The sequence below is a fragment of the Erinaceus europaeus genome, chromosome 13 (genome assembly GCF_950295315.1).
Source record: "Erinaceus europaeus chromosome 13, mEriEur2.1, whole genome shotgun sequence".
NCBI lineage: Eukaryota > Metazoa > Chordata > Mammalia > Eulipotyphla > Erinaceidae > Erinaceus > Erinaceus europaeus.
In genome coordinates this window covers 16,442,074-16,460,430 of record NC_080174.1, presented here as the reverse complement: position 1 = coordinate 16,460,430, position 18,357 = coordinate 16,442,074, and the positions used below count along the sequence as shown (strand labels likewise).

Here is an 18,357-nt window from a genome sequence, read left to right as displayed (position 1 = left end):
TCACAGGACATGCACGAATCCCTGGGCCTACTCACCATCACAGCATAAACACTATAACACAGTACTGTTGGGGGGGCACACACGGTCATGTGTGGAAGCCGGGTCCCCCTGGGTCCGTCGCAGTTCTGCTGACAAAGAATTTCCAAAAGACATTAAATTTAGGTGTATGGAAACAACCAGTGGCACTGCTATATAAGATACTGGGTACTGTACAGCAAACCCTAACAAAAGGACTTTTCAAAGTTAACCCAATTACCAAATAATGTGATGATAACATTAACTATCCGTTGTCTTTTTGAACTCTAAGACAGTAGGAACCTTACATCTCCACTAGAGAGCCTATATTTCCCCCAGTCCTGGAACCTTAGGATAGGGCCCACTTTCCCTCATGCCTCTCCCAATCCATATCAAATAATATTGCATCTGCCAGTCGCAACCTAGTCAACGCAACGATTGCCACCTCAACATGCTTCAGCTCAGACTGTATCCAGAGACTTCAGGTGTGGAATGACAACCCTTGAGCTTCATTACTCAGGTGAGACCTTTCCTTTCATAGTATTTTCTAATTCCATCCCAGGTGGATCACTTTCTGACAAAGTCCCAAAACCTAGATATAGACCAGGTTCTGTGAGAGAGAGCATATGTTCACACGTATCCATAAACTACTACAAAATATATACCTGAAAGCAGAAGTACCGTAGAGTTTGCAGTGAGTACCTCCCTAACACTTCCTCTCCACTATTCCAAGCTTTGGGTCCATGATTGCTCAACAATTTGTTTGGCTTTGTATGTTAACTCTCTTTTCAACCACCAGGTTCCAGATGCCATCAGGATGCAGGCCAGGCTTCCCTGTACTGAAGACCCCACCAATGTGTCCTGGAGCTCCGCTTCCCCAGAGATCCACCCTACTAGGGAAAGAGAGAGGCAGACTGGGAGTATGGACCAAGCAGTCAACGTCCATGTTCAGCGGGGAAGCAATTACAGAAGCCAGACCTTCTACCTTCTGCAACCCACAATGACCCTGGGTCCATGCTCCCAGAGGGATGGGAAAGCTATCAGGGGAAGGGATGGGATATAAAGATTAGGTGGTGGGAATTGTGTGGAGTTGTACCCCTCCTACCCTATGGTTTTGTTAATTTTTCCTTTCTTAAATAAAAAATAAATTAAAAAAAACAAGAAAAAAAATTAAATGAAAAAATCCACGGTTTAAATACATCTTTCATTTCTATAGTAATATAAAGTCCAAAGCAAATGTAAGCCACAAAACGAAAAGTTAAATAATAGTAAATAAAAGCACTGATCCAAAAAAAAATTTAGGTGTATGAGTTCTAAATTCTTTATTTAGATGTGCAAAGTAAAAGTTTAGAGGAAAAACAGGAGCTTGGGAGAAAGGCTACCCTGAGAGTCTATGGGCCCCAAATCCCAGACTCAAGAAAGCCAAGGTCGGTGACCGAGGCCCAAAGACCCCTCCTGGTTGAAAATCCAGTTATAGCTCAGCTTACGTCACATTGGAGCTCACTTTTCATCGGCTCGATGGAGTTAACTCCTCCCTCTTCATACAGTGCAAAAGGAGAAAGGGGAACCCTTCGCCAATTAGAACTTGGCTTTACATGTGCAAGTTCAGTGACAACAGCTCCCAGCTAGCTCCTCCCAAGTTATGTGTGTGCAAATTTAGAACAAAAAGGTGTGCCCTCCAGGACCCTTTGCGTGCTGAATTCTCCCTCTGCAGTGAGAGGTCTAAGTTCAATTCCAAACACAACATATTCAAGAATGACGCTCTGGTTCTCTCTCATTATGAAATTTAAAAATATATTAATTTATTAGTGAATTAAAATAAATTATAATGTAAAGCAAAACTTGGCCTCTCCTTTCTCTATACAAGCCTGGTCTGAGAGGAATCATCAATTATTTTATCACTGAAAAAGTCAACAGAGGTACAGTAATGCTAATAGGAGTGGAATTGTATGCAAATGTGGAAACCTCCACTCACCCCAGGATGAAGCCACACCTTGAGGTTACACCCTCAATATGGCTATGAGGAAACCAAGGAAGGGAAGCTGTAGTTGGGGCCTGTTGAACAAGATTAAGCTTAGGTGGAAATAACTGGGTCATACCAAGCTGAATAAAAGCAAATGGGAGTGGTCAGAGGTTTGGGATGAATAATAGGGAGCTAGGAGATTCAAGTGTTTTTCCTCCTCCACCCTCCATGTTTCCCAGTCCTCAGTGTTGCTTCCCTGGAAGACCATCCTCTGGGACTAGATACCATGAGGACAAGAACAGACCCAATGGGGCAGCGTTGCTATGGAGGGTTTGAAATCAACTGTGGTAGTAAGGATCGGGAGAATAAAAAGACTTCTCTGGTATTGATTTTTGTCTTTCCTTTTAGAGATTTTGTCTAAGCCCCTGGGTTCAATTCCTAGCACCACAAAATAGCATCAAGAGCAGGGACAAGTGGAACTTCATGGGTGGTAGCATGATGCTTTGGCAATTCTCTATCTCTTTCTTTCTTTATACTTCTCCCTTTTCCACACTTCCTTTCCCATCTCTCTCATAAAGATATAATTTTTTAAAAAATTGATCCAATGGGGGTCGGGTGGTAGCACAGCTGGTTAAGCGCACGTGTCGCAAAGCGCAAGGACCGGAGTAAGGATCCTGGTTCGAGACCCCGGCTCCCCGGAGTTGATTCACAAGTGGTGAAGCAGGTCTGCAGGTGTCTGTCTTTCTCTCTGCCTCCCTGTCTTCCCTTCTTCTCTCCATGTCTCTCTGTCCTATACAATAACAATGACATCAATAACAGCAACAATAATAACCACAACAATAATAAAAAAAACAAGGGCAACAAAAAGGGGAAAAAATGGCTTCCAATAGCAGTGGATTCGTGGTGTAGGCATCAAGCCCCAGCAATAACTCTGAAGGCAAAAAAAAAAAAAAAAAAAATTGATCCAAACAGGTGACTCAGCAGGAGAGCCTATGTTCAGAGGGGTGGTGTATGTGTGTAATGTGTTTCTGTGTGTACATGTCACATTATTGTACTGAAAATATAAAGGCTCAGTTTTATCTGGGGTATGGTCAATGTATTTTATAGTAATTTCATTAACATTGTTTTACTAACATATTAGTAGTAGATTACTTAAGAGCGATTTTGCTTTTAAAATTGAATGCCCTGAGGAACTTAGTTTAAGTCATTGGCCACAGAACCAAGACTTGTCCAGTGGCTACTGGAAGTACAGTTAAGACTATGGGTGTGGGAAAACAGAACAGTAGATTGGCACAAAAAGAACAACCGATTAGGAGGTCTGAAATGTCCTCAAAATTGAAGCTATTTGTCCTAGACTGAGGGAAAGTGATACTCAACATTTTGTGGACACATTGTTGGTCTAAATGTCTAGTATTAGAAGTCCATTCTGGGTTTAAAGTTAGATACCCGAGGAATTCTGTCCCACGTGTTGAAACTTGTTTAACCACCTTCTAAAGAAGACCACCAAGAGGTCGTTAGCATGCCTTGTGTGTTTTATTCATTATTGCTATTTTCCTGGCTCTAAAGGGTCTTTGGAGAAAGGATTGCTCCCATTCTTCTTACATTAATATTTCTGTTTAGATCCTCTTTGATTTCCCATCTAGTTGTCTTTAGGGTTAATCAGAAAGGGGAATTAGCACCTAAAATTGCTACAGTGTGACAATTAAGAGGCCTGACTCTCAAGTGTCTCACTTCAGAGTCTTAGGTAGAAGACCCTGTCAAAGCCGTCTACCTTGACTGACTCTATCTCATTTTGCGGCTAATCTGCTAACATTTATGTGTTATGATTGATGTTTAATTAAAAAACCAAAAACATGGATTGAAAATTCCCTCAGAATTATCCTTGACCTACTTTAAGGGAATATGGTTGAGAGATATTTTATATACAGTCTATGGTCTCTTCCTCTCTCTCTCTCTCTCTCTCTCTCTCTTTAGTGCAAGGGAGGAAATGATAGTTGGATATGATAGTAGTTCCCAAACTACTATATTGCGAGTAATTGCACAAAACACAATAAAGGGCAAGTTTCGTCTGGAACTCTCCTGTCCACAAATCAATTTTTGAAGTCATTTACTGTATAAAAAAACCAAACCTTTGCTAAAAGTTTAGCAGAATTATAAAAGTAGTCACAAAAGTATTGAAAACCGAAAATTAGATACTTAAAAGTAGGGGTATGTTATTTCTTACCTTGAACACTGCAGGGAGAAGTAGTGCTCCCATTTTAGATACAGCATTAGAAATGCTTGAGGATTTATGAGGAGCCCTTGATTGCCCATAAACTTCTAAGATTTAAGAATTTAAGAACATTTTCATTTCTGTACACAGTCTCATCTTTCCCATTTAATTGTTCACTTGGTTTGATAAGTTTGTTTTACACTTAAGGAATTTCCCTTCACTTGAGCTTTATTAATCTTTGTCTACACTTATTTTATCAGTAGTTTACTGATACTTTTACAAATAATATTACATAGTGGTGGAGGCAATCTGTATGATCATGAAGGTTCACTAATATTTGCCTGATCTGTTTTTGTAGAAAGCCTTGATCACAAAGTAGTGGATCCTGTTTGTTCTCAGAGAAGGCTCTGCTTACTTAGTTGATGATATTTGTTGAGTCAACTCAGGTACAAATAGTAACTGGAAATTATCCAGGAGTCATAAATGTGGAAACAAAATTGCAACACTACTCTTCCAAGTGCTTAGACCCCCATTCAAGGCATTATTTGGCCTCTTGTCTTTCTAATAGCGCCCATTCCATCAGCAAATCTCTTGGTTGTGCTATTCACACATACCTTAGAACCTGATCCTTTTTCATCATATCCTTTTCATCACTTTTAATCATTCCAGTCCAAGTCAACCCCTTGTTGGATTATTGTTGTACATCTTAACTAAGAAAGAATGTGTGATGGGCCCAGGTGATGGCGTACCTGCTTGAGCGCATATATTACAATGTGCAAAGACCCTGAATCCAGCCCCCAGCGTGAAAAGCTTTGCAAGTGGTGAAGCAGTGCTACAAGTATCTCTCTGTCTCTCTCCTTCTCTGTCTTCCCCCTTCCCTCTTGATTTCTTGCTGTTGCTATCCAATAAATAAAAAAGTTAAAGAAAATAAAAAAAAAACAAATAAAAGGAACAATATGAGTTGAAAGTAAAAATGGCAGTGACAGTGAAGTAATGTATGAAAATCATTTTAATTATTTGCACCAGGTCTTCAGGCTATCTATAAATTCCAAGCTTAATTGCCTCCATCTTCTGGAGTTTGTAAAAGCCCTGACGGCTTTAACCCTTTTATTACTTCTGCCCATCTCTTAGTTCTTGTATACCTGTGAATCATCAGCCAACCTTTCTTTGTGTACTGTTTTAAGAGAGAAATCCTGCTGAGATGTTGGGCCTAGAAGTTGTAGCTTGAGCCAATTGTGGGTGGACACCAATAAACTCTGTTTTCCTGCACCCCAGGTGTCATGGTTTTTGTTCAGAGTCTTCCTTTTACAACAGGAGACTAGGGTTTTTTGTTTGTTTGTTTTGTTTTGTTTTATATTTAGGTCAGAATATTGGATTGCAAAGAACCAGAGACCCACTCACATTTACCAACACACAGAAGGGGGCAAGTGTAGTTAGATTTCATAAAATCTAAGGACAGAGCTGGCAAGCTTGGAAAGGGGATTTGATGCACCTCTTCCCCAGTCACTTGTTTGTATTCTGGGCATCTGTCTACTCTGTTTTCCCATATGAACACTCTCCTTTTCAACCTTTGTTCTCTATGACTTTCTGTTTCAAAATAATTGGAATCTTGATGATTCAAGGCCAAATCCCTAGAAGCAGATGATCTCTTGACTTGGTTTAATATGTCTATCTTCTATCCAATTATTTTGGACTAGGACACAGGGTCACTTGTTCATAACACAGTTCCTAGATCCAGCATCTCTGCTGGGGCTAGAGAACCCATTTAGAAAAGCACAACTGAACAGGCATATAAATTGCTGCTGTAATTTACAAATAATTTAAATTCAATATTGTGTTACATATTGTAGTGAATCAATAATTGTTGTGCACACATCCTTTGGGGCTCAATAAATGGAACATAAGCTGATATAGATGACTACTAACAGATAAAATACATTTGGTCTATGTTTCAGGAACTTCTTGGCAATAATGTAATGTCTCATCATAATATTAATCTACAGTTTATATGTCTCATTCCATCGAATCAGCATCCAGCTATCACTGTCAAACCAACTGCAGGGTCTTTGTTAGCCTGGCGGCTTTTAAACCAGAGAATTAGGGTTGTCAGATTCAGGAAAGTTACTATTTCTTGGTCACTGGCAAGCCATACCAAATAAATAAGTGGCACTTCTTTTTTGTCTATCAACTCTTATTTTTACTTTTAAAATTTTCATTTTATTGAGAATTCTTTGAAGTTATACTAATTCAAATGAATATGATATGGCTACCCATAATTTCCAGGGTGTGCAATACTATCACATTATCACCTCCTAATTCATTCTTCAACAAGTAGGTCAGAATTCAACTTGGAGGAAGTCACTAGCCCAAGGGCAGAAAGCTAGTGGATTGTTTACATACTGATTCAGTAATACAAAACAAAGAAAACTTTGTTGAGAGGTTGTTATGGATCAAATTCTGCCATGTGCTAACACACATCTATAGCTACCTACAAGTCTACCTACATATTCCCACCTATCTATCTATCTATCTATCTATCTATATAAATGAGCCAAGATCTTGTGTATGTACAATTTTGAGGCTCAGGCCACTTTTTCATTCATATAGAGAAACATACAGAAAGAAAGGGAGAACGAGAGAGAGAGAAAGAAAGGAGATATAGTATGAATAGTATGACTTTGAGGACTCATTGTTTTATTTGCTGCAATAAAGGTAGACATTAAGTCCCAGAGGGATAAAGAATAGGGAGTTCTTCAGTGGAGGGGACGGGCTACAGAACTCTGGTGGTGGAAACTGTCTGGAATTGTACCACTGTTACCTGACAATCTTGTCAATCATTACTAAATCACTAATCAAAAAAAAAAAAAGACATATAAGTTCATTTAAAAAAAGGTAGACTTTAGGGAACTTTGTTACTTAACACGGTTTTGGATATGTCCTAGTTTCCATGAGCTTTGGAGAGGATGGATAGCAAGGTCAGTAAGGATCCCACTTCGAGCCACCAGCTCCCCACCTGCAAAGGGGTCGCTCCACAGGCGGAGAAGCAGGTCTGCAGGTGTCTTTCTCTTTCCCTTTTTGTCTCCCTTCCTCTCTCAATTTCTCTCTGTCCTGTCCAACAATGACAACAGCAATGAAAACAATAATAATGACTACAACTAGGGCAACGAAATTGGGAAAATGGCCTCCAGGAGCAGTGGACTTGTTGTTCAGGCACCGAAGCCCAGCAATAACCTTGGAGGCAAGAAGAAAAAAAGAAAAAGAAATTAGCCAAAAGTTTAATTTTCAGCCTAGATGGAAAGGCGGATCATAGAATTGGGAAATAATAATCTCTCTTTTTTAATTTTATGTATAAATAATTGTATGGTGGTGGTGTTGGTGTTGGTGTTGGTGTTGGTGTTGGTGGTGGTGGTGGTGGTGGTGGTGTGTGTGTGTGTGTGTGTGTGTGTGTGTGTGCGTTTAATCTTCAGATAATTCTGATTATTCTCTTCTAATTTGTTTTCCAATGTTTTCTTGACCCTCTTCACCTGTTTTCTTCACCCTCTTCATCAACTCTGACTCTTATGAACTTCTCTTGTCTTGCTATTTCCAGGCCTTCTTCCTTGATTGGTTCAATTACCATCTTTAGTCTCTCCTGTAAATGAGTCCATCAGTGAACTCATCATATTGTTTTACAATTATTTATTGATGTGAGGGTTACCCCTTTAGACTGCGGTGAATTTCTTCATAGCAAGAATTGGCTTGTTTGCATCTTCAATATCACAGTGAGTATAGAAAAAGTTTGAAGTCACTTGGAAATAACTTAAAACTTTTAATTTATTTTATTGTTGATTTTACCCAGTAAGTTAACTGAACAAGTCAATAAATATGAAACCACAAAGCGATTTTATGAACCTAGTGTGAGACCTCTTCCTGGTTGCGGAACCTCCAGTTAGAACTACACTTCCCGAAATTCTTGAGTGCCAGTCGTAGTTGGTTGGCTAAATATTCTTGACGGTTTGTCGCTTTAACCAATACAACGACGAGAGTCTTCCTGGACAAGGAGACCGTGACCATTAAGAAAGAAGAGGGCGGGCACTTCTGATTTCTTGTCTGAACTAAAACAGCCTTGGCAGCTTTTGGATGATTCTTCGCTGGAGCATCTGGGTGTGGGTAGTCGTTAGCGCGGGAGAGTCGTCTCTGCCGACCTCCCATGCTCCCGAAAGTAGAATGAATACTGATTTGTTTCCATCCTTCCTTCCTTACGTTTTCCCTGGTTTCTACGTCCTAAGCTAGTCCACCTTTCCTTGTATGCACTCCCGGGAAAGATAATCTTCACAAAGCATCTCCCTGCCTTTTAAAACTTAAGGCAGATCATTGTTTGCAAGCATCCTGGAGAAACTGTATCAAGGAAGGTCTGAGTGAAAACTTCGTCCGAGACCTCTTTCTCTGTGCTAAGGGCTGAGAAGCTTTGGGGATTATTTCGAGGATGATTTGCATCAAGATTATAGAAACCACTTGGCAGCAGTGTTTACAGCAGTCTTTATCTCATTCTGGCCCCCATCCTCATCCCCACCCACAGATGCGTGCAGGCTGCACCCCGGGGTGGTAGTGTCAGCGGTAGGGGCAGGCACCCAACTCCAGAGCTCTTCCCCTTTGACACCCTCTTCCTTTCTCGCAGCTACCTGCCAGGGCGAGGCTTTTGATTTTATCAACAGTAACAGCTTCAGGAAAACTCCACCCCCTACACCCCTAGTCCAGGTTTTTCTCCGTGCCTCCCTAGAACTTAAGTCTGTCATCCTCTTGCCACAGACATAAGCGTTGCCTGGCCTTTCTTTTTTTCTTCTTTCCCTCTTGCAAAACCCAAATGCAAACCATTCCAAAACAAAGTCCATCGACACAGCAACAATAATAATAATTGCCACCGGCAGCCAGCAGCATCCTGGTTAATGCCCAGGGTGAGAGCATTAACCACCACCTGCTTTAATAAGCAAATTTGCAAGCAAGGCTTGTTAGACTCTTTTTTTTTTTTTTTTTTTTTTTTTACTATTCCAGCTGCAGGAGGAGGAGAAGAGGCAGCTGCAGACTTTGGCAGAGCGATTGGGGATGGGGAAAATGTAGCCCGGGTCTGGGATTTTCGCAGAGGATAATTTAAGTCCCAGCTCCCCCTCGGTGCCGCGCCAAGAGGCCGGGGGGGGGGGGGGGGGGGGGCGGCGCGCGTGCGCATGCCCAGCGGCGCGGCTCCGCGGAGGCCCAGCTGCTACCACCGCCGCGGTCGGCGCTGTTCCTGCGGCTGCCGCTGCTGCTTGGGGCGGGCGTTGGTGCCGTGCGCCGAGGCGCCTTGTCAGGTGAGAGAGAGAGAGAAAGAGAGAGAGAGAAAGAGGGAGAGAGGCGCTGGTATAGCCGGGCGCTCCGGGAGCGCGGGCGGGCCGGTCCGGCGGCGGACGAGCGAGGCGAGCAGCTCGGGGACCCACCCCGGGCACCCTGCGTGCGATGCCCGGCGGGCGGCGGCGCTGAGCCGCTGCCGCGCACGGGGAGCCGGCGGGACCCCTCGGAGGAGGAGCCGGAGCCGGAGCCGGAGCCGGAGCCGGAGCCCAGCCCGGGCAGGAGGCTGCACCGAGGGACTGCGGGGCCGGGGCGGGCGACGAGCGGCGCGGCCGCGGGCCATGGACGCGGCGGCGGCGGCGGCGGGGGCGAGCCGGGGCGGCGGCGCGGCTCAGAGTCCGCCCGCGGCCAGGTGAGGCTGGGCTGAGCGCGCTCCGGGCGCCGCCGCCAGATCTGCTCCGCCCGGCCCGGCAGCGAGGCGGCGGCGGCGGCGGCGGCTGAAGCGGCGCCACAGTGGCCGCGGCGGCCTGGGAGGAAGACGGGGTCGCCGCCCGGAGTGCCGGTGGCCGCCGCGCTCTCGTCGTCGTCGTCGTCGTCCTCCTCCTCCTCGTCCTCCTCGTCGTCGTCCTCCTCCTGGTCGCCGCCGCAGTATTTCCTGTTTGGATCCGCTTCTCCCCAGCCGCCTCCTGCCCCGCACGCTCGCACCCTGGTCCCCCGCACCCCACCCTCCACCTCGGTGGGCGCGACCTGACTCGCCCCCCACCCACCCCACCCCGGCTCGGGTTGGGCCTCCCGCCGTCCCCGCCGGGACCATGAGGAAATTCAACATCAGGAAGGTGCTGGACGGCCTGACTGCCGGCTCGTCGTCGGCCTCGCAGCAGCAGCAGCAGCACCCGCAGCACCAGCCGGGGAACCGGGAGCCCGAGATCCAGGAAACGCTCCAGTCCGAGCACTTCCAGCTCTGCAAGGTGATCGATCGGAGCGCGCAGCCCGGCGGAAACCGGGGGCATCGGCGGCTGCTCGGGGGGCTTCACCCGGGAGGAGGGAGGGAGCCAGGGAGGGAGGTGTAAGCCAGGCAGGGAAGCGCCCGGGATCGTCGACTCGCTGCTCACTTGGCGGTTTATTTTGGACATTGACATCATCTTATTTTCCTTTCCTTTCCTTCCCTTTCCTTTCCTTTCCTTTCCTTTCCTTTCCTTTCCTTTCCTTTCCTTTCCTTTCCTTTCCTTTCCTTTCCTTTCCTTTCCTTTCCTTTCCTCTTTCCCCTCCATTCCCTCTCCACAAGCTGCAATCATTGCTCAAGGTTGCTTCCCTAAGGTATTCCTTGACCCTGTCCTTCGCAGCCTTAATCCGCTGGGAGTTTTATTTTATTTATTTATTTAGTGCCCCTAGCATCTTCCTCCAATTCGCCAGCTGAGAAGTTTTTCTTTGGGAAACAGTTGTCTTCATTTCTAATGTTGACATCCCCCCCCTCCCCCCAAGAGCCAAACCTGCTCAGCTACATGTTTTTTGCTCATCACTTTTCCCCTAGATTCCTGGGACGAGGCTTCAGAGATGAAGTAGTCGCAGCGTTGCTTTTTTAAATCTTTTTATCGTGATGGTTGGTTGAAAAAGCACTATAATTTTTTTCTTTCTTTTTTTTTGTTTTTTGTTTATTAACAGCACCCTTGCCACAGCGGTCTGTAATTCAGAAAGAATGATGCAGCCAATAAAGTCACCAGCTTCTCAGTGAGAAACCCAAACTTGCCATGGCCGGCATTGATGGCTCTCTCCTTTATAAATGCTGTGCGCTCTTAATGTCAGTGTCTCAGAAGTGTGCACTCCCTTCCGTTTTTTGTTCCGAACATTCTATAATCATTGAGGAATTAATAGTAAAAATGCAAAAAAAAAAAAAAAAAGAAAGAAAAACCAACTACATTCCACACCCTTTCCTGATGGCTCAGTTATGAAATATTGGGAAAGATATTTGACTGCTTTATTGAATCCTCGGCAGTAGTAAATATGTGACAACTTTCTCTCAGAATTACTTTATATTTAGCATCCAAATGCAGTAATGAAGTTATCACACTTAAAATCAAGCATAAATTGTACATCAGAATGGACAGAATTTTTAGCCACTGCAAACTTTAGTACATTACTACTAAATTTTCCCCCATAGAATGATCTTTATTTGAAAAGCATAATAATAATAATAATAATAATAATAATATGTTACCCTAGGGTAGTTTATTTTTCCTTTTTGGTTTTAGGTTTTATATGAATGACTTGGTCTTTAATAAGGATTTATAGTTGGGGTTCAGTTGCATGTGTTATGTTTGTGTGTGTGTGTCAATTATAACTTGTTCTGGATTCTAACACCTCTGTTGCCTTCTCTGTTTTTAAATTTTGCTTCCTGCCTTGGTTGCTGTGATGCCACTTGCCCATCCCTAAGACTGTTCGCCATGGATTTCCCTACCAGCCCTCAGCCTTGGCCTTTGATCCCGTACAGAAGATCCTGGCAGTGGGAACTCAGACTGGTGCTTTAAGGCTGTATCCTTTCATTTCATTTTATTATATTTTGTTAGCTTTTAGTCTATTCTCCCAAGTCCTTCTTTGCTGCTGATTTAGTTCTATTTTCTGTTTAACTCCCAAGAACACGATGTGATGAGGCGTATCTTAGCTGAAACTATGTGATGTTGGCTTTTCCTTTGATTGTCCCTATCTACAGGTTTTATGTTGCTGTGGTGTTCCCCAGCTCTTGGTGTGTAGTAGTAGCTGTGCGTGCATTCACATAAGAGGCCTAAAGTTTTGCTATAGTAAGTACTGTTTTCGAACAGAGCTAGGAGTTTCTATGATAAAATATACCTGCCTAAATATATTGAATATATTAAGGATGAAATTTAAAGATAGTGACGCTGGACACTTTTTAACTGCTGTTTAGAAATACTGTGCATGGTAGGCTGTTGAACTTGTGACCTGTTTGTTATCTAATGCATTGGAGGTTTAAATTTGAATTTGGTTATTTCTGATATCTGTCTAGAAAGTCACAGGAAGACAAATATACAATCAGTTTGAAGGGTTGACATTTCTGGGTATTTTATAGTGTTTTCTTAATGTAATGTAAGTGTACTAATGTTGTTTTCCTTTTGTATTATTACGTATACCTAAAACCTTAGGTTAATTGCACTCTGGCTTAGTTGTATAGGACGGATTATTTTTTTCCCCAGTTAATCATGAACTATTACAGTTTATGGTAGTATTTTTCAAATACCTTCTCATTCATCAATATGATTTTTTTAGTCTGAACATCTCCACTTTTAGACTGTTTAACTTGAAGTAGGCTTTCACTATGACATTTAGTTTCTCTTAAACTAGATGCCCTTATTTTATTTTGTTATTATCTAATTTAGGTAGAGGTAGGCAGAGAGAGAGAGAGAGAGAGACTGAGAGAGACCACAGCTCTGAAGCTTTCTCCAGTGCAGTGCTGGCTGGGCTCGAACCTGAGTCCCCCACATGGCAAAGCAGCGCACAGTCCAAGTGAGCTATTTTGCCAGCCCAAATGCCATTATTTTTTAACTTGAACATGAGAGTCTTGTGCTTTTGTTTTCTTCATCCATCTGTGGGATATCTGCTTCCTTCTCAGTAACACTGTTGAGTTAATATGTTAGTAATAGGAAAAGTTTAGTGGCCTTACTAGACTATTGTTAAAAAAAAAAAAATCCCCTCAAAATAAAATAGGGAATCCATTGCACATTTCTATTTATAGGCTTCTGAGATTGGGGAGAGAACTCTGCTTTTAAGTTAAACATGTGCCTTGCATTTTAGATATAATCTTTAAAAATCTTCATTTCAAAGAATTACTCTGTGAAATCAGGATGCACCGAGAGTTTCACTTGTGGATTGGCACGCTGATCTTCACAGTGCTAAGGAAAATTTTTCAGTAGGTCTTTGAATTATGAACTAAGCACAATCTACCATTCATAATAAATACCAGTAGTACACTCAGACCTATGCAAATGGCAAAAACTGACCAGGCAGTGTGAATCTGAATTTCTAAGACAGTATGTATAAATGTCACTAGCCAAATGCCTATTGCTAGGTAGCTGAGCCTAGGATATTTTTGTTTTCAACTCTTTAGATATTTTTAATCCTAAACTTGATGATCAGTGTCTTCTAGCTTAGGATTCCTGTTTTGGGCACATGAAAGAACCACAGTTAATCTTGTCAGTGTGGGGACTTCAGTGCTCAGCAGAACTCTGTGAAGTGACAAGATTAGTCTGCTGTTGGGTCTAGATGAAATGTTTGGAATGAAAGCTAAATTTTTGTGCCTGGCAAAGGAAATTTTTCACTGAACTAAAAAAGTAAAATGAAGTTGAATTTGACCAGGTGTTTTTGGGTTATTTCATCTTTAGAGGTCAGTTTTCTTAAGGCACATCACTGTTTTTCCTTTTAAGTACCAATCTGGTCCTTTTATAATTTGATGTGACTATAAGTGAACACCACCACCAAAATTGATTCTGTGACATATGACATTTTTCCTAAATAGGACTTTCATTACTAATACAGTTGCGTAATTAGCAAGTTGACATAAAGAGAAGAGTTAAAATGTTAGGCCTAGTGCCTGTTGACAAGTCAAAACTAAGATCCGTTGTCTAAAATTGTCACTTGTACAGACTTCTGCTTAAATGTATTTGTAATAGTATTAAAGTGGTATGAATAAAAATGAACCTGGAATTACTTTACAGTTATACTCTGTTTGAGAACCTTTCTTAACTATACTTAGAATGAATTCAGAAAACCTACTTGGCAAATCTGTTGCTACTTTTCCATTTTTATGAGATCAGAAAATTCTAGAGGAATAAAATTGGCTTGCCTAACAGTGATGTTGACTAGTCATTCCTTCTGTTAGCCTTGAGTAGCAGATGAGCTTATGAGCTGTATTTATTTTATTTTTTTAAAGATTTTTTTAAAAATATTTTATTTATTTTCCCTTTTGTTGCCCTATGAGCTGTATTTATTATGGCTTTGCTTTATAGAAAATGACTAAGACTTTGAAAATTTTTATCTGGATTTCCACACATGTGGTTTAAGATACATTCTTTTGTTTGTTAGACACCTAAAATTTAGAGGTTCTAATTTTAAATCTCTGTATTGGTTTAAACAAGACTTTTGTCATGTGTTCTTTATTGCCCTTATTTTTTAATGTTTTTTATATTGAATTAAGTTTCTTTGAGTCTTCACCTTCTGTTAGACACATATAGCCACTGAAACATTTATCCTAAAGGATGTCTTTACAGCAGGAATACATTAGTAGAAAAAAACAACCAAATAAGCAAACAAAAAAAAACCCTTTTCTTTCATTTAACTGGAAAGCAAAACAGGAAATGTCTTCAAAAGAAGCATTGAACTCTTAGGTTTCCAAGTCCCCGTCTAGTTTAACTAATAAAATGTCTTCCTAAATGTCAGAAAACTGACCTAAGTTGATCAGTTATCATCTACTTTGAGGTGGAAACAAAAGCAAACAAAAATACCACACTAAAAGAGAAATTTATCTAGTATCTAATGTCTGGACTAAAATTAGTGAAAATCTGAATCCTTCAATGATTTCTTGCCTCTAATGTATGTTGTACATTAGTACATTGCAAGTGACTGATAATATACATATGATTTATGTTCAACTGTCTTGGCTTCTGGAGAATAGGTTGGCATATGCTTATTGGTAGGAAACAATTTTATGTACTGTGTCAGATAGCTGTGATATAATTAAATATCAGTTCTGCTGTCTGCCATATGGAAATAGGGGTAGTGTGATTCTTGAGAGGTCAGAACTATGGAGATAAATTATCTTGTTTCCACATGGCAAAAGAAAAAGGAGGGGGGTGGAGATTTAACTGAAGAATGAAGTCATTTCTAGTAATGCTACTCTTGTCCTTATCTAGACTCCTGGTTTACTAATTACTGCAGACTCTGTTGTAACCAAAAGCTACCTTGATTTTATTTTTTAGTATATTCTTGTTGAAGCACAGTGAAGCTGACTTACATACAGATATTTCAAGAACCAAGCTAAAAAAATGTTATTGTAAACAGAGTTGAGTTTCTGTAAGCATATGAGATTTTATTCTAGCTATCAGCGAACTTCATTTATTGTCTTCTTGACTTGAGGAAGATGCAGTGTACTGGACAATCTGTGCTTTGATAAAGCATGAACTGTGTATGCCCTGGTGCTGAGGCTTTGCCTGGGTGCTAGTTCACTACATGACCTTATTTTCTTCATTTTGTTATACACACAGAGGAAGAAATGGACAGAGAGGAAGAGACACTATGAGACACTATAACACTTTCTCCCCCCGCCCCCCTCCCCCCACACACACACTGTCCATGGAGCTGTCCATAACCCCCAGTGTTATGGTGTTCCCATGTGGTGCTGTGACTCAGATTTGGGGTCTCCCATAGGAGATTCAGGGTGGGTGCTCTACTGGATGAATTACTTCTCACACTCATGAACTCTTCCTGATTCCTGTGTGATGTTACTGACTGCAGGCTTCTTGTGCACTGCCGCACATGTAACTAGCTCTTACTTAGTATTAACATTAGATTTATTTAGTTTTGATAGACACTGCAGGGCTCTGCTCGGTTCTGGCATAAGGTGACGCTGGGGATTGAACCTGTAGCTTCTGGAGCCTCAGGTTTGTAAGTCCTGTCCTCTAACAGCTGGGCTGTCTCCCTAGTTCCTAGTGCTACCTGTCATTGGACTAAAGATTGTGATTGAATTCTCATTTTTGTTTTGCCATAAAAGACGTACTTGTCCTTCAGCTAGCTTTCTCCTTAGTTCTAAAATGAAGGTGTTCTGCTAGATGATTTCTTTAGTTAGCAATTCCGTGATTTCAAGTAGCTTGGCATTCTGAGTATACAAAATAAATGAAATATGATTCTCCAGTAAGTTTCCTGTCCTGACTGGTGGAATGGAAAATGTTATTAGACTAGGAGAATTGTTCAGAGAATTTACTTACTGCACTAAGTTAAATTACAGGTACATTTTCTACATTTGATACCCCCCCCCCCCGTGTGTGTGTGTGTGTGTGTGTGTATGGTGCTGAAGAGTGAACCCAGGACTCTGTGCATGGGTGATGGTGGCTCTGCTGAGTGAGCTTCCCAAGCAAGTAGTTTTATATTTTACTATGTATATGTGTGTGCGTACACACACACACATATATGGGGGGGAGGGGGCAGAGAGGCCACAATAGTACTTCACTAGCCATGCTGTTCTCCCTTCCTACCTGTCCATGGGCTGCCCATGTGGTGCTGGAGTTCAGACCTCAGGACCTTGGTCATGGTAAGGAGTGCGCTCTACCAGTTGAGCTATTGCTTGACCCCATAATGCCATTTCTCTACATTAGTAGACTAAGGGGTTAGCCTGGCAGGAGGGCTAGAACTTGAACATTAAACGGTGTAGACAAAAGTAAAGAAAAGTGGACCATCTGGGTAGTATAAAAGAGTACTGAAGAGCTTGGTTGGGGGGCCGGGTGGGTGGAGCACCTGGTTGAGCACATGTGTTACAGTGCACAAGGATCCAGGTTCAGCACCCCCCCCCCATCCCCACCTACACGAATGGTGAAGCAGTGCTTGTAGGTGTCTCTCTGTCTGTCTCCTTCTCTCTCCCCTTTCTTTGCAATTTTTCTGTCTCTATCCAATAAATAAAATATATATATTTAAAATATTTATTCCCTTTTGTTGCCTTTGTTGTTTTGTTGTTATTGATGTTGTTGGATAGGACAGAGAGAAATGGAGAGAGAAGGGGAAGACGGGGAAAAGAAAGACACCTGCAGACCTGCTTCACCGCTTGTGAAGCGACTCCCCTGCAGGTGCGGAGCAGGGGGCTCGAACTGGGATCCTTACACTGGTCCTTGCGCTTTGCACCACTTGCGCTTAACCCACTGCGCTACCACCTGACTCCCATAAATCAGATATTTTTAAAAAGAGAGAGAGATTGGTTGGAATTGTGACCCTGCGTTGGGGGCAGAAATAAAGGCACAGTTCATGGAAAACCTTATCTGTTAACCTGAGTTACCCTGAGTGTTATTCAGTCACAGATTATTGCAGTTACCTAGGGAGATGGTGACAGGAAGAAAGTGATTCTAAGGGTGATGAATGGCATTGAATTGGTGTCATAGCTGGAAAAATGGGCCAATAAAATCTCATAGATAGCTTTAGTGTCTGTAGGTAGTCAGGTGAATTCAAACAACAGGAGTAGAATGGAAAATGAGGAGGATTCAAGGAGTCCTTTGTATAACATTTTAGAGACACTAAGGATGCTAAAATTTTATAGATAACTTCATTGAAGCAATTACAAGGCAGAAATGAAAAACCTAGATAAAGAGGTGTTATGGCAGAGTAATGTTGAATTTGGAATTATGTCATCTTTTGCTATTGTCATTTTGCCATTGTGAGAGCCAATCGCTTAGACTTCTTTTAGCATGAGAATGTGATATGCTTTTATACTGGCTTCCTTTTTGGGTTTATCATTGGTGATTTCCAGGCTTTTGTTACTGACTTGAACTACTTTGAAGACTCTGCTAGCTGTCTGACTTTGTTCATTTGTCTTTGGCTACTGTCTCTCAACTTGTAACATTTTGGACTGGGTAATCCTAGGAATTTATCACTGCATTGCAGACTGTTTAATACTCTTGACTTCCACCTACTTAATAGCCAGGTTTGTTTCTCCTGTTAATGTGATAATCAGATATGCCACACACTGCAGGTGTTCCAGTGAAAACTATTGCATTTCAAGCCCAAATTCTTCAGCAGTTAGACGAGAATGATCATCTTACCTACCTCATGAAATTGACATCAGTATTAAGCATTTTTTTAAAGACTGTGTAGCTGTTTT

General features: G+C 42.0%; 1 protein-coding gene across 1 annotated transcript in view; it reads left to right on the top strand.

Moving 5' to 3' along the window:
* Positions 1 to 10,303: 10,303 nt before the first annotated feature.
* Positions 10,304 to 18,357, top strand: part of STXBP5 (syntaxin binding protein 5) — a 172,252-nt gene continuing 164,198 nt past the window's right edge. The window contains exons 1-2 of the mRNA XM_060205144.1: positions 10,304 to 10,459; positions 11,923 to 12,020. Coding sequence (XP_060061127.1) covers positions 10,304 to 10,459; positions 11,923 to 12,020 — 254 coding nt within the window. The remainder of the gene's footprint in view (positions 10,460 to 11,922; positions 12,021 to 18,357) is intronic.